The 22,327-nt window shown below is 37.0% G+C and overlaps 1 protein-coding gene across 1 annotated transcript in view; it reads left to right on the top strand.

Annotated features, from left to right (window-relative positions):
* The window catches only part of CNTNAP2 (contactin associated protein 2), a 1,021,678-nt gene that overhangs the window by 937,482 nt on the left and 61,869 nt on the right, over positions 1-22,327 (top strand). The window contains exons 19-21 of the mRNA XM_039378395.1: positions 5,922-6,167; positions 7,522-7,655; positions 19,990-20,083. Of these exons, the coding sequence (XP_039234329.1) occupies positions 5,922-6,167; positions 7,522-7,655; positions 19,990-20,083 (474 nt within the window). The remainder of the gene's footprint in view (positions 1-5,921; positions 6,168-7,521; positions 7,656-19,989; positions 20,084-22,327) is intronic.

Here is a 22,327-nt window from a genome sequence, read left to right as displayed (position 1 = left end):
GTCTAATATTTCTCAAATGGCTCTTGCAAAGATGAAAGTTTTTCTCTGAGGTTACCTAAAGAGCGCCTCCATAGACTCCCTGGCAGAAAATCTTGAAACCTGGTCTGTTGTATATTTGACATTACATTTTTCTTCATCCATCCTTTTTATTTGATTTTTTTTTCCTAAGCCATTACAGATATTTCCACTAGAAATTGAGCTGGTTTTTCATTTAGATTCAGCAGACAATACATGGCACCAGTTGCCATTCCCTTACTCTGAGTCCGCTATGCCAGACATCAGTTCAAATGGCTGTATGTATAGAAAGATTTATAGTACTTTCAAATCAGGAGCAGAGTGAAATGCAGCTGCAACTTTCCTGACATTTTTAGGCTTTCCTTGGCCTATACCTGCACACTTTTGTTCAGGTATAGCAGATAGAATAAAAGACGCCTGCTTTACAGATCTATTGCAAAAGAAGGTTCAGAGCTCAGCCTTGCTTGGATGTATTAAACTGCTTCCTGGCAGAATCTACCTGTTGGCATTGTCTAGGGAGGCTTGAAGGTGTAATGAATCGGGTGGCTTAATCCCATCTTTAGTGGCACTTATCCTGTTCTACCAAAGGTAGCGGGAAACTTTACATGGATTTATGATCAGGTCCCATAGTTTCACCGGTGCACATTATTCTACTTATCCCCCAATTCTGATAGACATTTGTTCAAGAAAGCTTATTTTATACTGAGTACTGATGTATTCATATAGAAGAAATAAATCCTCACTAGGTTTGTATTCTATTAATGTCAACAAGCAATTGCTGTATTTTTGTATTTTAGTCCACACATGGAAAGTTCAAACATGCATCACAAATTATAAGAGTAATGTCAGCCAGAATACGAGACTTGAGGATGTAGAATTATACATTTAAATCCCAATTCTTGGCTTTACAAACTAAATACTATGTAGATAGAATAAAACACTGAATGAGCTAACCAGGTACATGGCAAGCACTATCACCTTCGGAGCACTCAAATTCTCTCCCAGCTTTGAGATTCTGACCCTTTACTGATGTCCTTTGGCCAGGATGTATCTCAGTGAACAATTCTTAATCTTTGTGACCACAGTCTGGAAGTAGCAGCAATTTTAGGTGCTTTCTAGCACACTTTTAGCCGCAAGATGAACAAGCAAGCTCTGGTTAATATATATTCAATATTCATAACTATATGAGAAATCAAAAAAGAAAGGAAATTATGCATCAAGAAAGAGGATTTATTCAGCTGTCTACCTTGTCTAAAGAATCTCTGTACAAGCATCGAGTGTTAGAAACTTCTCCAATGACTGTCCTTGCTTAGGATTTTGAAAAAGCTGCTTTTTACATACAGAACATCATGCAGGGAAACCATACCAATGAGGACTAGCAAGCAACATCACAGAGTAATAGTTTTAATTTACCAAATCTGAGCAGGGCCAAAAAGGCATTTAGGACCTCCAGATAGGACAGCTTACAGCTGTAAGAAGTCATTTTAGTCAGCTTTGTGAAACAAAGAGGAGAGAACCTTTTTCTGCTGCCAATTCTCATGTCCTTGCCAGGTTTCATAGTTGTCAGGATTTTGTCTCCAACTTCTGTAAGGCAGGTATATCCTGTTACACTCATTAACAAGGTTGCTTTGAAGACTCAGCCTCAAAAAAAGCCAAACAGAGTAACACCATAGAAGTAACCAGCATTACTTTCTCCTTGGTCCCAAACTAAAAGGTGACAGAAGTCATGTCCAGTTTACATGGAAAAATAAGAGATGGCAGTTGGGAGTCAATGGCAGCTGTCCTACTGCAGAAGGGAGATTCCACTTCTTATGCTGCCACTCTTTAAAATCTCCTGTGTTGAAACTGGGCTTTTTTTGGGAGGTGGCACTTTTTTTTTTTTTTTTCTGATCGCTCCACAGATCTGCTGCTTCTTTATTTATTAAGAATAATGTCTGGTACTTGATTCATGACAATCCCTATTAACATTCTGTTCCAAATATCAACACAGAGCAAATTCAATTCCTGTAAAGCCTGGCGAGTTCTATATCTCTTATATAGGTGCTCCCAGGTAGAAAATTTTGCTTGAGCTGTGTTCAGCCACACATGTGCCATGCTGACAATGCTTTTCACTGGTGAGAAAAAGGCAATGGAGAAAGAAGACGAGTGTCTGACTGTATGGCTAACAGAATCATTGTGACTACCTTAGAAGAGGAGAAGCAACACTGACATTTCACTGATGTTAAACCAGCAGCAAAGTAGAATTATGTTCCTACTTATATTTTCTTAGGTCTACAGCACCGGCCCAGAAATGTCATGAGACTGTGCAAGTTTTGTAAGAGAAATGGGGCTTTTTGTTGCTATTTGGCTTTTTAGTCCAGTCCTTCAATACTCCTGATACCAGACAGAATGAGAGAGTACAAAAATAAAAGTCGTTGTGTGGGGCGAGGGAGACTGGGGAGATGACCAAAGCATCATAACCTTCAGAATAAGTTCATGGTTCTGAGTACACATACATTTTATGTGGAAGATTTGGATCAGTTTTCACTTCATCCTTTTTCAAATTGAAGTTGGACAGTTTTGTAAGACACATGAGTTCATTCTGGGGACATGCACTGTGCTTCATAAAATTGTTTCTAATGATCCACAATTCCTGTTCTGGGTTCCTCTACAGAGCAAGCCCAAAGTTTTTATATTTGCCAAGTCTGTCAAGAGAGGATGACTCCACTGAATATTGGTGTAGAAATAGGTACTGCTTTCTGAAGAAAACTGATCTGTTACCACCACATTCATTTCCCTAAGGCCTCTGCCTTGAAAGGGCAGTTTGCAGAGCAACCCTTCACTACACCTTGTTCCTGATGTCCCATAGCATTTGAAATATTACAAAAGAAAACTAGAGTTGTTCATGGAAACCTCCCCCACATTTCAGCAGCAGGGTTTGTGCTGCATTTGACCCTCTTTAATCATGCAGCTTGAATGGTTTTCTGGATTGAGGACTTTGATGCTCCATCTAGCAGAGCTTCAGGAAGATGATACACTTGTGACCTCCAAGTGGGTAGTTGCTTCATTGGTCAGCCCTCCGCATTCCCAAGTCATTATATAACTGCATTCAATATAGAGAAAATTATCTTTTAACTATTTCTAGTATTTCCTAACAGTTTAAACAACCTGCTCCTGTGAGCTCCTGAGTACTTTGGAGCACTGCTGCAAGGACTTCAGCTTCTTTCAGTAAAGAGCATAATCACATGCATCAACCTCTTTGATGAGCTGGAACTTGAGGGGATTCAACATCCTCCTGTTTAGGGCCCAATACACTCACACAGACAAAGTGAACCTTCCTCTTATCCTTCCTTTTGAAAGAGGTGGTGTGCATGTGAGGAGAATTTCATGGCTCATTACAATACCCTGTATGCCTGTAATAATACAACTACAATGAAAACTATTTTCTCAGCACAAATCAAGTTAAACATACAGGACATTTTTACTCTGTCGTGAAACCCTTTAGAAAAAAAAGTCATAGAATAGAATATTCTGAGCTGGAAGGATCATAGAATCCGACTCACAGAATCACAGAATATTCTGAATACAATTTCAGAGAGCACCATTTACTTAAAGCTTTTTTTGTAGTAATGAACATTTAAAGTAGCAATTTATAACATTTAGAGCTCTGGAAAAAAGCACTGCCCAGTTTCCAGTTCAGTCCCAGAGCAGTGCTGAGGTCAGGACTGAAGGTCCCACTATTCCCAAGAGCAGGAGGCCCTGTGCAAGCATAGTGCCGGGCAATCACAAAGATTGCTCCTAAAATAAAAAGCATGACAAACAGTAAACAGGCTGGAGGCAAACATAATTTTGTATCAGTGTGCCTCCCTAGGGGCTGTGGTCCCCCCCCAGCAGTGGCAGTATCAAACAGCCAGGAGCTGGCAATGGCCAGCAGCTCTGCCAGTGCCGCGGCCATATGAGTGATACAGCATCTGCCTGAGAAGCAACTTGCATGAGCTAGAAGCAGAGGTTAAAGAAGAATAAATTACTGGTCCCAGGGATATTTTTAAGTGAGTCTTTCACATACCTGGAACTACAGTGTATACTGCTTTAGATTTTTGCGTGCTTATCTTCAATGCCACTGTTAAATGGTAGAGCGCATCACATTTCAGGGAACTTTTTTTCAGGATAGGACTCTTTGCTTTTAATCTTGGAGTACTTAAGTTGAGTCTACTGTAAAATGTAGTTGTTAAATGAAATTGCCTCTTCCATAACTTTTCCAGAGTGATTTAAGTTTTCTCCTATAAAATTGAGGTTATAAATCTATCAGAATGATCAAATTATTTATAGCACTTTGGGACCACAACTTGACTCCATGTTTCGTACATCCATATGGTGACAGTGACTATGATATTTTGGAGAACTTTTATGTGGTAACAGGAAAACCTAAATTAGCAAAATTATTGAAAAAATCATCAGTAAAGTCCATTACACTTTTACCTATCTTCTTACCTTTTCTCTGCTCAACCACTGAATAAATTCTGCAGGCTCTTTCCTAACTTGTTCTGTGTCACTGCAGAGCTTGGAAAATGAACATCTTCTTTCATATACTTTTAGATAAAGCTTTTGCTTAGAATTGTGTGAAGATTCAAAATGCTAAAATGGAATAAAAATAAATTTCTTTTTAGATGGACGATTTTGTACCAATCTGTGGCAAATTGCATCCTGTAGGAAAGTAGTAAACAATGGAAGACCTTTTGTTTAAAGATTGTTTGTGTCTTTAAGCATATCTTATAACTCCTTTGAATACAGTACTTATATATTATGATTATAATACTTATTCATTATTATTTAATCTCTTATAAAATGTTCATGAACACACCTTCTTAATCAAACTCACATATAATTTTAAAATTTCCTTTAATGTTGTTGTTCCGGACAGCAAAGCCAATCCAGGACCATGATGTCAGTAAATGAATTACTACCATAGGAAGTCAGCCAAGCAATCCACAATATAGTAGGTTATACACTACCAATGCTAGAGCACTAAGCAGTAATTTTCATAGGAGGCTGTCAAAATCAGCCACCACTGTAAGAACATTAACCTTGAATTATGCTTTTAATGTTAAGAAGTAGGTAGGACTGCATTGCTGAGAAGCAATATCAATGCTTTTTCAACTGAAAGTATTAATTCTGCCAAAAGTAGTTTTATTTTCTGTCTAGAGTGTTGAAACATCACATCTTGTCTCATTGATTTGAAAACTTTGCCTGGGTAGCACCTCTTGGCATCTACAGATCAGGTGTCTCTTGCCTTGTTCCCCACTGAGTCAAGCTCCCTAGTTAATTTTATCTCCCATAAGGGCATCCTGATTATGCAGTTCTCATGAAGGATTGTGCTAGTGGTGAATAACTTTCTACTATTGTGTCCAATCCTATTTCAAATCTTTCAAGTTCTGGAATTGTCATCATTCCTTTGTGAGATCATTCCAAATACACTCAAATTTGCTCATCAGTACTGCTGGTTTTCCTTTTCCTCAGCAGTTGTTTGTTTACTGTGCCCCTTAAATCACTCTTCCTTGTGTCTCCTTCTTTGGAGCATTATCTACTGCAAGATTTTAATGAGAAGAAATTTAAAGCATAATTCTACTTGTCTGTAGTATTGATATGAGATGTAGGCATGGAGAATCTGTGTACTCCAAAGCAAATTTTTCCTTTGCTCTGTGAATCCAGGTACCCACCAATAAAATAGAGATTGTTTTTTTCACTCTCACAAGGAAATAGTGACCCTATTCACCTAAATGTTAGCAGAGTGATTAAATAATGCAGCAGTAGAAGCACGCACAGATTAGTACTGATCAAGTCAGTAGTAATATGTTTCATCCAAAAGGTGTCAACACATTTAATTTCTCTTTTTTTTTTTTCCTCTTCCTTTTTCTGTTCTTTTCAAGATGTTGGAGCATTTTTTGAAGAAGGAATGTGGCTTCGTTACAACTTCCACTCCCCAGGAACTAGCATGAAGGATTTAGTTAGCCGAACACTTTTGAGTTCTACAGATCCTGAGATCACAGCACCTGACCTCAACTTGAATAAAGAAGAGCTCAGCTTCAGCTTCAGTACCACCAAGTCCCCTTGTGTCTTATTGTACATCAGCTCCTATACCCAAGACTTCATGGCTGTGCTTGTGAAGCCAGCTGGTAAGCAACTGCTCCAGGCTCTCTCCATTGTACAGTTGATAATACTAAGCTGACATTCAGCTGAAGCTCTGAACAACTTCTCTTCACCCTTGTCATGAAAAAATAAAGCACTTAGAAATCTGAACCTGTATCCTGCTTGTACTGGATTTTGCCACAGACCAGCATTATGATGGGAACAAGTAGGCACCCGAATGGCTGAACTCATGGCAATATCACTAGTGGTCAATGAAAAGGGTCATGTACTGTCCTTCTGAAAATCTGGATACTCACTGAGGTGGCTGAAATATGGATGTAGCATAGCATATAATGTCCTAAATGTTTTGGTGATGGTTGAGGGTTAGATATGGACCATTTGCTTCTACAGTATTAAAACTGTATATAAACTGAATATACTTCAATTCCAAATAGTGCCTTAGAGCCCCATGAAAATCATAATTAGTGTGATTTTACTACTGTTCTCTTTTATGGGATAATATGAGTATTCCACATGCCACTCATATTTTTCCTTTCATGGGGAAGACAGAAGGTGCATGAGAGAAATCCAACATCAGACAACTTAACTATAGTTATAAAGATCTAGGGCTGCTCTTTTGGGCCAGAATATTTCCATTTTTCATCTATAATGGGATCTGCCCTTCTCTTTTCAAACATTCTTCCTTTTAATCAAATATTAAAATGTGTTATGAAGAGCAGACGCTTCACTTTTGTTTAGAAAAGAAAAATCTGTCTGGCAGTATGTCATGAATATCAATTAATCACTTTTGACTATATTTTTCTAACAATATAACATGACATTTTCATTTCACCATATATTATTAAATTTCCATAAAAGTCCAGACGGTCACCCATCAAAAAGAATTAAATGACAGAGCAAGATAGTCCCTTGTGTAGATTATGTGTCAGTGTTAATTTGTTGTAATTTTGCCTTTATTCAATGCATGTCAATGGTTTATTCTTTAGAAAATGTTATGCTTTTTATAATTTCAAAGAATTTTACTGCAGCAAGTATAATCTCAACAATAAAGTGCTGCTCAATGAGCTCAATTTTGTACCAATTGTCCATATTGTTCAAGGCATAGCTCTGATTTGTTTGGTTTGCAGTCTGGAGTGTTTACAAACAGTTTGGTTTGGAGGTGCTGGTCATTGTCACACTTCTGGGTTATAAACTAGAGGCAGTTTCAGCCCAGTAACTTTATAATCTCAAACACCAGCTCTTCTCTCACTGCAGAGATCAGCTAAGAGAGCAATTAAGTGTGAAATGATAACAACTCTGTGTGAAAATAAAGAGGGGAAAATAACTGCTGAGTAAAGATCAAAATACCTGAGGGTGCTTTTCACATTTTTCTTTCACTAGGGAGTCTGCAGATTCGGTACAGCCTCGGAGGCACCAAAGAGCCATATAACATTGATATTGACCACAGAAACATGGCTAATGGACAGCCCCACACTGTCAACGTCACGCGGAATGGACGGGACATCGTACTGCAGGTAAGTTGCAGGTTGTTTGGTTCCATTACTTGTAATTCGTAGCATTTTGTCTCTTGGTGGTCTCCATTACTCTGAAAAGACCAGTGTAATTTAGAAAATAAAAAGTACAGTAGATGGGATTCTACTTGCAGATCACACTCCTAGGAGTTAACAAAAGCTATTCTTTCCCTCTGTTGCATCGTCATGTTGTTCTGAATTCTTCATTTTAGTGTGATGACAGCTGGGCTAATACAGGTGTCACTGTAGATGCTGAAGGGCATCAGAAACATCTGGGCTGATAGATAACATGGGACTTAGGACAAACCTGTACCTTTCTGGAGCAGCAGCTGGAAGCCAGGAGGGATATCCTACAGCATCTTAAATGGCAGTGGAGCCTGATGCAACTAAATATCATTCCATAAGTCCTGAGTCTGCAAATGAAACTGTCTTTAAATTTAAATTCACCCTGCAGTCCAGTGAAATTGCAAGAGCTGTTCTGCAAAGATGAGCAGATGCTTAAGTGTTTGTGTGACAGGAGTCTGGGACAGAGAGTATTATTGAAGACACATAGCTCTTGCTTATTTAGGTTTTGGTACACCACAGGTAGAAACTTCATCTCTCCATATCTCAGTTTACAAATCTTTGAGATGGTATAATACTAAATAAATAACTGAGGGGAGCGCTGCAAGAAGCAATCAATGTTTCCAGGCAGCTTCTTCTGTGCGGTCCTTACAGAATTCTGTTTTCATTCCCTGCTTGTCACATCCGCAAATATGGAGATTGCAAGCAGTTTTGTTGTCAGGAGAGTCAGGTGGATGGGATAGATTAATCCGGATTTGTTACTCATAAGAAGCAAACCAAAACCAATAAGAAATTAAATATAAAAAGGCTCTCCTTGGGAGCCAAGCCAAAAGTTGAAGAAGAGTAGCCATCACAGTATTATCTACCTAGAGATTAAAATAAATCCCTGACAGTTATTGTTTCAAGGCATGAAAAGGAAACTTTTCAGTTTATTACAGTGTTATTTGACTGAGACTCTCATTACTCAGAATAACACTGAATGCATTGAAATAGAATCGTCACAAAATTATTCACAAAATGTCGAATAACCTAAAAAAATGTAGGTGATACATCCAAACTCACTTCAGGTTTTTTGAGGTTGGGAGAGGTATATATTGATATATGTGTCTATCTTGCATGCTATTGCATGTTTTTATTTCACAGCTAAATGGAAGCTAAAGAAGACCTACAATTAGGTTCCCCTCTGGTGTTAAATGTTTTTATTTCCAGGAAGTATGGTATGTTTCCTATGGAGTCGTAGCTGGCTGATTTAGGCAACTGTAAAACTAAATAAATTATTTTTGAAGGGATCAGATGAGGTACCTTGTCCAGTTAGAAAATATGTACACAGTTACATGTGCCAGCCTTGTATCAATTCACCTACACTTGGTTCCCAACAATTTTTTTCCCAGTGTTTTGTGAGACTATTATCTATCTAGGGCTTTGAAGAGTCAGAAACATTTTGGTTAGTCTTGCTGTGCTGAGGTAAAAATTTTTTAATCTATTTAGTGTGCATAAAACACAGCTTATTTATGTAAACAGAAAGCAGATACATTTGAGGCTTATTAAATGAGATGATCTGTGTGATGCACATGCAAGAATAGGGGAAGAAGCAACCCATACAAAGCAAATCCAGAAATCCTACCACTACTGTGTCCTGAAAGAGAAAATTTCTGTCAAATTTTGTTTATTCTTCATAAGTTGATTTTGTTACTTATCAGGTTACATTCTTTAAAGGAGAGAATTTATGTGAACAGAAATGGATCTGTCAAGTAGATTGTTCACTTGAAAATGAGACCTGTTTTTAGATAGAAACTCTTCATGGTGTCTAAAAATACAAAAGATATAAATAGAGGTTTTTCTCAGTATCCAGAGGACAAATCATAAAATATGAGTTTTCTCTTACAGATCTGAGCAAGAAACATTTGAGCAGACTTTTATTTCTTGCTAAATCCTTCTCCAACCTGATGAGCATCTGGTTTGCTTGTTTTTAAAGAAGACAGCTTGCTTGCCAGGTGCTGTTGCTCACACTTCCACATCTCTACATGGCATAAAAGTGTCACAAGGAGGATTTATTTCTCATCAAAGCTTCAATTCAAGAGCACTCAGTATTTCTGAGATCTTAACAATGAGTTCATACTTAGAATACCTGTCTTTCTAACTTACTGTAATAACCCTGTAGTGCCAGAGAGATTTAAAAAATCTGAAGACAGGCAATAAATTGCTACCATATGAACTGTGTGAACCAGAGTTGTATCATGATTCTCAGGAGTTTCATTTATGTATGAATACAGAAAAAGACTCATTAATGAACTCTATGAGACCTCATCTGATGCTGGCAGACAGGAGACCAGTGATTACTTAGATAAAATCATAATTTGACTTGGGCTTTGAAATCAACACATCCACAATATTGTATGTCCATAAGATCATGAACAAGTACAAGAATATTTACTGTGAATGGTTTTTATTATCATTACATCCCTAACATACCATGACAGTCAGGACTAAAGATAGTAGCAAAAACGCTGTCAAATGGCTTTTATATTTCAATTTTGTACATTCACTGACTATTGACAAATCAATAATTAGTTCTACGTTAAATAACAAGTTCTCATTTATGATGATATTATGATAAGATTAAGGATATACATCTGATTTAGGTGTCAGGAAAACCACATTATGTAAATTCAGGGACAAAGATATGGTCATTTTCTGTTGTTTCCATGAGGTGGACAAAATGAGTATTTGCTATTAACAATTCCTATCCCTCGCCTCTAGTAAAATACCAGATACTAGTAACTATGGCACACCTCTAAGGCTGCATTAGCTCACCTGTGGCAAGAAAAAGCCCAGTCTGACAGATGGGGAATGCATTATTCCAGTAAATTACATTTCAGGGGCTGAGCTTTAGGTTATGGAGGGCAAGTTTTACTTTGTTTGACTTCATTAAAAGGTTTCATGCTTCAGCAGGGTATTTTCCATATCATAAAAACCAGATCACTCTTTAGCAAGTGTTCATGGGTGATTAACACTATTCACACACCAGTAAAATCTTCTTTTAAGAAAGCCAAGGACAAAGGCTCCCTAGCAGAAGTTCTGATCCAAAGCCCATTGAAGTAATTGAAAGACCTTCCATTGACTCCAGCGGGCTTTAAATTGTACCTTAAAGAAATGTGATAATTGCATCCCTAGTGCAAGGTTCATACCCTCTGCTTCTGTGCACGTCCCCAAAGTAAAATCAGAGTGGAATCTGGATCAGAGAGTTTTCTGTTCTGTTGCACACAGCTAGATCAGCCTGTTACAAAACAAACAAACAAACAAACAAACACAACTCCCCCCACGCCCCCCCAAAAAAAAAGCCGTATACAATGTCCTTTAATTTTCGGTGGAATAAAGCTCATAGTCAACAGAGAGACTGGGCCTCTCAGCTTCCGCGCTTTCACATTCTCAACAGGTCTCCAGTTCTCCATCCCTGCTTTAAAGTAATTTCTATTAATGGGTTATGAGTCACAGTTTATAATGCCTTCTTTTTACCTAAAAAGGATTATATCTGAGTGATCTCTTCAGGACTCTGGTGTCCCAATCCCATCCATATACTTTCAGGACAACTATCAGTAGCCATTGCACATCTGCTCATAAGACCACACAGAAGGACAGCTGACAGTTCTCTCTTTCAGGCTTAGACAATATGTCCAATTGTGGCAAAGAAGCTACACACAAGAATGTTCCTTGCTGACTCTACTCAAAGTGAGCTGAATTATGAGGCTTTATGGAAATCTTGACCTGAACTCAGCCGTTCATAAGGTTGAGAATAATCTAGAAAATGTATTTGTACAGATCTCCATTTTCCAGCTTCAACAGAGGGAAGCAGCAGAAACCCATCTTTGTGAAAAATGATCAATGAAATATTTGACCCTCACCCAATGGAAATCAAGAATAAACGGAATAAACAGTCCTTTCTCTCATTTCCATTTTGAACTTTGCACAACTTGAAAAGAGGTAACAATTGCAAACTCCTAGATGCTTTAAAAATGTAAATCATACAAAGTTAATTCAAAACTAATCTGAAGTAGAAAATAAAATGGTAAACATAATAGCTATAAAATAAAATGAGTGAAGTGGAGCAAAGCAGTCTGTATATAATCCCCATCTTAAATGCAATGAATATATCAAAGATTTTTATAATTGTAGATTAAATGTTGGTCTTATTAAAGGGAGTGGGGACTTTCTTATAGACTTCAGTGAGGCTATAATTTCATCTCCTATCATTATTGGTGTTGTAGAATCATGCCTAACTATCATGATTCCTCGAAGATTAATCTTCGTTCGCCTGCCATGATGATCATGATTCCTATATTTTGAAGCCCCAACAGAATATGAGCACTGTTTGAGCTCTTTCTTAGCTGAGACCATAAAAAATCACCAAATTATTTTCTGCAGCCAACCCAAAAAGTAATCATAGCAGTATAACACATTTTATCTAGCTTTAAAGACTTCAAATGATAGAAAATTTACCATATCCTTTGGCCACGGGTTCCAGTGGCACTTAAGCCAGTGCTTAAGTGCCTTTCCTTTAAGTAATTTACACCTAATTTACAGTTTGAATTCTGCAGACTTCAACATTTATCTCTGTGTCTATGCTTGATAGATGAAAGAAGTGTTTAGTGTCAGGTGTTACTCCCCTTCACATTTTGTTAGAGATGCTGATTAAAATATCTTTTCATCTTGTCTGCAAGAAGCTAAATAAATTGAACTATTTTAGTATACCATCAGATGTCTATAGTTTTTGAGCCATAAAACAATTTTTTAACTCTTCTCTGAAAACTCCCCCTTTGAGTCACATTCTGAAAACATTTACCCTTGGTAATGGTTGTTATGCCAAAATTATGTAGAAATACCATCTTTATTTCTTTCCTTCATTTTCTGGGAAACCTGCTGCCTCATCATTCTTTGGGCAGTGCTGTAAATTGTCTAGACACCTGATTAATTTGAAGACTGGTTTAACCAACATTCCACTGGTAGGGAATGGGTAAGTTCCGTTCATGATTTGGAAGGAAGCAGTCAGACAGTATTTACAAATTCCACAGCAGCTGTCATGAATAAAACATGTTTTAAATATCCAGGACCTTAACCACAGGTAAAACATGTAAACCATAGCTAATATCAATGCAACAGTAATCTTCTGCTTTTTTTCTCGTAATAAGGTAATTCAATTATATTAAAAGCATAATTAATGAATTTCCAAGCAGGTTTTTCTTTAAAGAAAAAAAAAAATCATTTGTTCTATTAATAGTAAAGCTCTTCCTGCTGAAATGAATTATTTAAAATCCCTGGAGATACATCTTTCCACTATGTATTGCCATCCTGTAGCAGCAATGTATTACTCAAAATACTCATGTAAGGGAAAGACAAGCTCAGACCACTTTCTAGAGCAGAACCATGCATTAGATCTGCATGTTTAATGCATTAGCACTCAGTTTCCCCACAACTGCTAAGCTCTTTTCTCAATCAGAAGTCACAAGAAAGTGGGTTTTACTCAGGTTTGAAAACATAGGGTTTTTTCACAAATAAGTGACAAAGCATAAAAAGCTATCAATATGAGAACCTTTGAAAATAGAATAAACCTTATAATGATATAGCATATAATTCCCATACCCCTAAGCAACATCTGTTTTCTAATATATAAAGAATTACAGGTTTTAAACCTTCACTGAGTTTACTCAGCTTCTTTATTTTACAGTGCAACTTACAATCTTTCAGGTAAACAGAGCAGCTATGGGTAGACAGGAAGCTCATAAATAAATACTTCCCTTTTGTGCGTGTTAGAGTTGGTTAGTGGCATGTGCCAAGACAAGTCAACACATCCCCATTGAATCTCAGCTAGCTAAAAGTCAGACAAAATATTTTCATAAAGGGAAGTCCTTTCACTCACCAATAAATGAGGGGGTGGAATACTCTCACCTGAAGATCAGGACATGGAGTTAGATCTTTCTCTTGCTGACAAGTATACAGTGGGAAAAACACGATCCATAGAGCCCCATCTGGGGATAACATCTTTCCTTGTGACTCCATGGTTGTAAAACCTGGCCTACTGCCTTTCCTGTAGTTGTTGCAGAGGGACAGGGGCAAGTATATATCTTTACAGAAGTTTTACCCTCTCTGCATCAGTTGAGATAGTTTCAAACGTGGAGGCCTTTTGGGAAAATATTCATCTTTACTTTCTGCTCTGTAAAACCACTCCAGAGGAGAGGAACTCTTCAACATCCTTCTCATATCTTTTCAGCCAAACATGTGTTGCTGGATTCAGAGGCATGTTTTAGCTTTTTTGTCCCAAACTTTGTCCATGTCTAGGCCTCATATCATGATAAGACCCAGAAGTGAAATGTCTTTCTCACCCTACACCCCACTTTCCTTGGAAATAAAGCAAAGGCCATTCAGGTCACGAGGGACTATGGTGCAGTCTGACAGTTCCTGAGTCTGCTTTTCAGAGCAGAGCAAGGGTCTGCAGAGCATATCAGCAGATTTATCCACCTCACAAATGTGTTACTTACATTGGCTTACATTGAAACTATTTCCTTCTTCTATAGTGTCTTTCCAGTGATGAATGCATGTGTCTTCCTTGGCCTGTGGGATTGCTGTTTGATATAATTTTTATTGGAATTAAAGAAAAAAAGAGAGAACAAAAGAACCATTAGGTATTTCCAGAGTCCAAGATGAAGCTAAAAAAGTCAAAACCTAACATGAAATAGGTGTTTTCCATTATATGGCAGCACACATTGGACAAATTAATGTCCTGTGAAAGTCATCTTTAGGTACCTGAGATAGATCTCTTTAATTTTAATAACTTGGCATTATATGACTTGCTATTGCTTCTGTTAACACTTATTGTAATTCATCTATTAAAGAGAGCAATAAAAAGTCAACAGATATGTGAAAGAAGTATCAAAGAATTGTTTCAGTCGAAGGCGGCCAGACTAAACAGTGTCCTTTTCCTTATCAGTGCTTCTGTTACATTTTGAGTTGTGTATCTACATTTTCATTTATATTTTATACCAATTTTTGTATTTTTTAGAGAAAGCTAAATTATCCCTGTCATTATTTAGCAGAGCAACAGCAGCTTTCAGGTATATATACAAGCTTACTGTACATAAAGAATTGAAGTTTTGAAACAGGAAAAAAACCACATTTTTTGTCTGTATCTTGTGTTGATCACAGTTTAATGCCCCCCCCCCCCCAAAAAAAAAAGGAGACTTTATCATAAAATGGTGAAGTTGACCTTTATTTAAAGAAGAAAAACCTGCAACAGGCTAAATCAATGCATTAAACCAACAAAACAGATTTGGAGTGATTCCTAAAACAGTATTGACTATACCTCTACAGATATTTCATCTGAAGAGCTGAAAGCACAATGCAAACCTTTAGTTCTGCCCTACATTATGCTGTTGAGGTATGTGCCTCCTTCTGTGTTCCACATGAGCAGTGAGGTTGCAGGTCTGTGAGAGTCTAAGGCAGTAAAAAATTCTGGTTTTATGGTCCTGCCTATTTCTCTGGATCCACTGTTCACTATGGTGTGTCCCTGCTCCAGCTCTGATTTGATCCACAGTAACCTGGGTCAAGGACCTAACCTGGCAGAAAAAGATCAGCAGAGTACTAGTGCCACACTGAGGAAGGAGCTGAATTGCAGTAAGAGTAGCCATGATCAGCCTAAGGAATTACACAATTGCCAGTCGAATCTGCTCCTTTTATTTTGTGCTGAAAAAATAAACAAATGAATATAATCACATTAATAAAAATATTGAAATGTTGTTTGTAAGGTTTTTTCCTAACCTTTTAGCAGGGAAATAATCATCTCCACTTCACCAATAAAAAGCTGTAATATCTCCTATTTGATTTTCATAATCAGCTTCGTGCTTTCTCCTACTTTGTTATCTTCTTTGGGTACTTGGGAGGAGCTCCATCTAATCATCTGCCTTGTTATTATTTTCTTGAGGTCTCATGCTTAGTCTATGCATACATAGACTATGTTTTTGCATATATTTAACTCAAATATAACTCTATGCATAACTATAGAAATTAGCACAAAAAGCCCTTGTGCAGGACTCGAGAAGCTTTTTCAAACAAGTGATAAATCATCGTAATAATGCAGAAGAGAAATACTGACATTGATCATGATGATAACACATCCTCTTCTTTATCCTGCTATTACTGAAGTCAATAGTAAAGCTGTATTTACTTCAGATGATGTGAGATTAAACCTTACAGCATATTATTCCATTTGATTTTGACAATATTTTTTTATAAAATGTCTTCAGCATAAAGAAAACCCTTAACTTTATAGCAGTGCACACACAGACTTGGATTGAAAACAATACAGATGTAGATATATCCACAGGATGAATATAATATATGCATATGTGTATATATTTTTTTTCCAAGACTCCTAAGGTGATGTAGGCCTTATGTTTGCCCTTAGATTGATATGTCTGTTAATCTCAGAACTCCCATCAAGATTAGTTTTATTATCTAAGTGAACAGTAATTTAAAAGAAATAGCATTTTATTGAACTTCTGCTTAAATCCAAGCAACTTCAGATAAAGACAGTCTGCCTTGGTGTGACGTGACTGAAAATGCAAGTTCCTCAGAAACTGCCACCCACTTTCATCTGTGTAACACTCAAAGCCACACTGTATGTTTATATTAAGCTCAAAAGAAATTAATTAGTTTTTAAAGAAAAGTAGCTGTAATGAAAAATCTTAAATATAATTTTAAAACTGTAATTTAATACAAATTCATGACATCAACCTCTGCGTATGCAGAGGTTCTATTTAATTTTCATTAAATAATGTAATAACTTTTTTCAAATATCATTTGACACTAGTAATTCCTTTTTTATTATGTGTCTTATATTAAAATGATAGGCTAGTATTTCATGCTAAGACTGCAGGTTGGTGTGTTCCAGCTGCTTACACTGAAGCACCCACTGGATGGCAGTCACATACAGCTTTGGAAACAATTCAGCATAGTACTTTAACTCACAGACCTGTAAAGAAACCCTAGGTTCAGTGCCTCCAGGGAAAACAATTTCTTTTATTAGATAATACTAGTTTAGTACAAAGACAAGCAATAAAAGTGAGAGGACAGAAATTTCACTATTTCCTGACTGTTGTCTTGTGGTGCACCATTTCATTCCAGGTGCCAGGATTAGAGAAGGGTGTAGCTCAAAGCTGGCTGTGGAAAGCAATACAGGTATCCTCCTGGGACGAGAGGGGAAAGAAATGCCAGAGCTGACAGTGGAGCAGAACCTGGCTCTATCACTGATCACAAATGCTTGCCCCAGAAAATCAGTATAAACAGCTTTTAAATAGAAATTTATTTTAACCAGGAATCAAAACAACCTAAAACTTCAGTCATTAAACCCTGAAAATAGTCCACAGCTGAACCCATTTTGAAATCTTTCCTTGACTTCAGTGAGATCTGGAAAATATATGTGAGTGGATAGATTCAATTATTCACTCACTACAAGAGATCAGTTTAAATGAATAAACCTTTGCAGTAAACTGGCTGTACCTGCTAGAGCCGACAATGTAACACAGCATTAGTCTCCTTGTTGCAGCCCCTGATTCCCACATGCGGCAGGATCTTTTGCCTCTGCACCATGATGGAATGCTCTGCTATGGTGAAGTCCCAAGGGGAAATGAGGTCACTGGAAGAACTTTTTTTTTGTTTCAATCTGGCCAATATTACCGCTGACTAACCTGTTCCAAGATGAGGAAAATTAGGGCCTTTCCACATCCTGAATGCTGACTGAAGACAAAGTGAATTTCATTACACCACAGCTGGCAGGCTTTGATATTCTATAATTGTCCATGTGAATGCTCACACAGGTTCATCATTTAAATTGACTTTTCATTTTGATGTATGTCCTGCAGACACAATTAGTGTACTCAGGTAGAGGAAGTCTGCACAGTAGGCAGGGATGATTTTTTATTACTTGTTCCTAATAGTTACTCTAATGGAGTAACACTTGGACCATAGCTACAGATTTTGGATACCCACAATACATTGGTAAGTTAAATCATAGATTGATAATTATTATTATAATTTATTCTTATTTTATCAGAATTATGATCGTCTGATCAACACCACTGCTCAGATTCCAACTCACAATAAAAAAAATATTTAAACATTGCTGATAGATACCAATGTATGTGGTAGTATGCCAGATTATTTTATAAGGCTTATTTTAAGTCATATTTATAAGAGGAAAACCTAGGAGATTAATCCTGTGTATGTACCAGAAATAATTCCACCACGTGCAAAGAAATTACATGAGGTTACCTCTTGGCATATGAGAGGATGGACAATCAGGGTTTTGTGGATAAGTGTTCACCAGTCTTTTCCTAATACAGCTTTCTAAAGCCTACACCTTTCATTTAATAACCTTAAAGGCAAATACCATGACAGATATGCGCCATTTCTATTTGTTTTATGAAATAAGAAGGGAATATTTTTTTCACCTGATGTGCGTGCAGTTCCCATTGACAATGGGTCTGACACTTGTAATGTTGGATGCTGGAACACATATTTCCCTTCCACCAGGGAAGCCAATAGCAAGCACTTAACTGGAGTCTGTACTTAGTGGAATCAGTTATGGTTAAGGTTGAGATCTATTTTGTGTTTTAACTCTTTGTATTCACTTGACTACACTGTTTCAAAAACAGCTCTCTTCAATTTGAATTTATATAACTCTAACTTCAGATAAAACGTGTATTTCTGCAGTTTATTAAAAATATGAGGAAAACTGTTGAAGATACTCTGAACAAATGGAAACTTCTTAGTTTCTGAGTAAGAATATGGAACTATATTTTTGCATATATTTAACCCAAAATAATCAGTATGAATACTAGTTTGATCAATTAGAAGTCACTTATTGTCATGAAAACTTGATAGATCTCTTTTGTGATCTTCAGAGACTATTTTTCCTTTCTATCTACTATGTATATACACCTCTCTTGTAATTTTATAGGGCATTACAAGAAACAGAGGACCCCTCTTCTCCAATTATTATAGGGTTTTGAGATTATTGCCTCTGCAGACTCATGACCCTGGGAGGCTTTCCAAGTACCTGATCTCACAGTATTCCAGGATAGCATGGAATTCAGCCCTTCCTTCATTTCTCTGCTGCCATTCATTTACTTTTAACCACCAAATTGAGCATTTGCAGTACCACTAAAGAAAAATAATCCACAATAATGACATTTTAAAATTAGAAATACGGAAAAAAAATATGTGAAAATATTGTGTGTCCTTTACTGTTACCATTTCTCCAGAACTACTTCTTACAGTCTATTGTACCCTGCAAAGTCTTAAATCACATTTATGACTTTCTATCCTGTTTTGTGACAAGGTAAGGCCAGAATAAAATAAACTATTGTTATGTCCTATTTAAGCCTGTGTAATAAACACATAAACCTGAGAAAATAAATAACAACAGCAAAGATAAAAATTCACCCCAATTACCTTTATGAAATATGAACATCAAAACTCTATTAATCTATATTAAACTATCTTAATAGCACTATTACTAAGCATAGGCAATTCATTTTATTACTCTCTTCACATTTTTCTGTTAAATAGCTAAAAACTAGGGGGAAATAGTGTTAATGTAATGTGATTGTTATGTCATATCGGGGACAATATGCATTTCTTATAGAGTAAACTATTTAGCTAAGATGATTACTCTTGAATTTATTTTTTATGTTTCAGTAGGTGTCATAACCATCAAATAGCACAATATTTTCAACAAGAAAATAACAAACATGAAGTCCAAACAAGCATGTCTTATTAATTTATGACTTTTCTGAAAGAAAAGGAGAATGCCGAACACCTGAATTAATCTTGAATTCCCAGCTATGTAAATCTGGAATTAGCAGTAACATAGGTCCCAAATGGAAATCTGTTTCTACGGAAATAGTAATTTCCTTTATTGTTGATGCTGTTGTTATTTTTAGCAATTATATTGAAGCACACAAGCAAAACTGATGGGATTCTACATCAATCAGAATAAAAAAAAAATCCAATACAGGTATTCTCTAGGCCTTGGGAACTGTGGAGATGGCAGATATGGAAGAAAGGGTGTTTACTGTTGGTTTTACTTTATCAAAATGAAAGCAGAGTGTATCAGACAGAGGTGTAAGTGACAGCATAAACTCCATAAGGTAGACCTGATTCAGTAGCACTGTAATAAGCAGATCAGTTCAAAATACTCATAATTTCTTTTCTCTTTCTCCAGCTTGATCACTATCCTCCAGCAAGTTACAGCCTGCCAGCTGCATCTGACATTCAGTTCAATTCCCCAAAGGCACTGTTCCTAGGAAAAGTTATAGGTAAGATTTTGTTTTATACCTGGGACAATGATGTGTGTCCAGTAGGACAATTGCTGGACATGTCATTCTTGACCAGAAAGTGGTTATATTGGAGTCATACCTAAAGCAGGGGTTGTGTTCACCTGATAACATAGGCTGATGAGCACACAAATTCGTGATTGTCTGCCATGCATTGAAAAAAAAATATGGGCAAAGAGACACTTGCAACACCATATTTGTGAAGTTTCATTACCCTCTCAATGTTAGGTGGAGGCAATACAAAGAAATTATTGAGACTGTTGCTTCTACAAGGAGATATTGAAGTTATTTGGAATATTATTGTTCCCTGTGAAGTTATAATGTGCCTTATATAATGCCTGTATCCATGCAGACAGCTTTCTTATCCCGGTGCACCCTCCTGTGGCATAACTGTCGCTCAGCACTCCAGCAAAACTGCCTCTCTCTCACAGTAAGGCCCACCAGTGAGGTCCTTTGGAAGTCTCTGACACCTACAGCAACACTCATCTGGATATTTTCTATCCCTTTTATGGACCTCATGGTTATTTCCCAGTGCAGCAGCTTCCTGGCCAACTCCCCAGAATAACTCAAGAGGCAATACTGATGCATCTTAAACTGACTTGGACTCATTTTTAGGCCATGCTACATGCCATTGCTTAGTTTTTCTGCTACTGACATCTTACATGAATTTCAAGGGTTACTCACGTCAAGAATCAATTATTCCCAACATTTACAATTTGTGAGGAGGGCTTATTCCCCCTTTTCTGAGATAAAGGGGTGTTAATGTTATTTCCTCTAAGCACTTTGTACAGAGTGGTTGCTTAAACTTCAGTGAGGGTTTAATCCAGAAAACTGTAAATTTTTCTTTGTTTAGTGGTGTAAAATATTAATCTGTGAATCCCATGCACTGATTTTTGAAGTGGAAAATTATTTGACCACATAACTAATGTGCCTTTTTGAAGATACACTTTTCCATTTGTTTTGGTTTTAAAATTTAACATGTTGAACTTCTGTGAAAGAGGAAATGAAAATCCTTCAAAATGTTTGGTCAGCAAGAGAGTCATGAACCATTTTCTGGTACTCTCCAAGTCAGTTCTGTTGATATTACAAAAGATGAGGCAGTCTAGCTTTGGTCAATATCTGGAAACAGGGTGCATTCTCACCTCATCTCAATTAGAGCAGTTGGACTGGAGCTGACTGTCTGACTCATCCAGGCTCATGGCGTCTTCATACATTAATTCAAAGTGAGGAGACAGAAGTCTTCAGCCAGAGCCTTCAGAAGCTGAAATAACTCTGCAGGAAAGGAATGGGATTCCTGGCATTGAATACTTAATTTTTCTAATAGCATGGGATTATATTAGCACTTTGCAAATATGATTCTTTTGCTTTTTCCTCTCTGCTTATGTTACTGTCTTTGCAAATAAGACAAAAGAACAGTAAGCAAAAGAACATACCAGTACCAAAGTAAGAAAGAAACACACAAAAAATCCTTTTATTCTTTCTACCAAAGAAAAATCAAATTTCTCTGCAGAGAGATGGATTTCCTAATGTAAAAGTGTTGTGCAACTGACCATGTCTACTGTGCAACTCTCAGAGTGATGTTGAATGAGGGAAGAGCACAGCTAACACGGTTACCCAAGTGCAGCAGTTTGAAGGGCAAAGTAGACATGGAATTCTGTATCTTTAAAGCTTCTAAATGTCCCATCATACTGACTAGGCATGTTTTAGTGGCCCAGAGGGATTAAAACCAACAGAAGATCTGGATACATAGATCAAATTACAATTTGTACCCACCTGCAATTACATTCTTTAAATGGGCAATATGGGAGTAGCCTCCCATTTCACTGCTAGTCTGGCATCAGTTGCATTCACTTCCTGTTGTTCCCATACTATGCAATTCTCATTTGTCATCAAAAATGAATGCAAGACCCTATTTTTTAAGACAGATGGGTTTTTGAAAAGCACTCTGGAAGAATCTTACTAAGAAACTGATCTTCCACCTGTCTTATTTCCATTTTTATTAGTGTTATTTGCATAGGAGCAGCTTCTTCTGCCACAGATGTTCTTGCTGTGATAGATAGTTTATTTGCTGCCCATCGGAAACGATCTCTTGTACAACACCTACCTCAATGCAACATCACTTTCTGCTCTAGGTGTTACAACAATATAGTTTATTAATAAAATATTGCCTCATAACCGTTCATAATATTTTCTGTAAAGCAGGAGGGTCAAATCAGAAACAACAAC

The sequence above is a fragment of the Pipra filicauda genome, unplaced genomic scaffold, assembly GCF_003945595.2.
Source record: "Pipra filicauda isolate LSUMZ 115617 unplaced genomic scaffold, ASM394559v2 scaffold137_size4652046_pilon, whole genome shotgun sequence".
Lineage (NCBI taxonomy): Eukaryota > Metazoa > Chordata > Aves > Passeriformes > Pipridae > Pipra > Pipra filicauda.
Note: the sequence above shows the minus strand (reverse complement) of the source record. Positions and strands in the feature narration are given on the sequence as shown.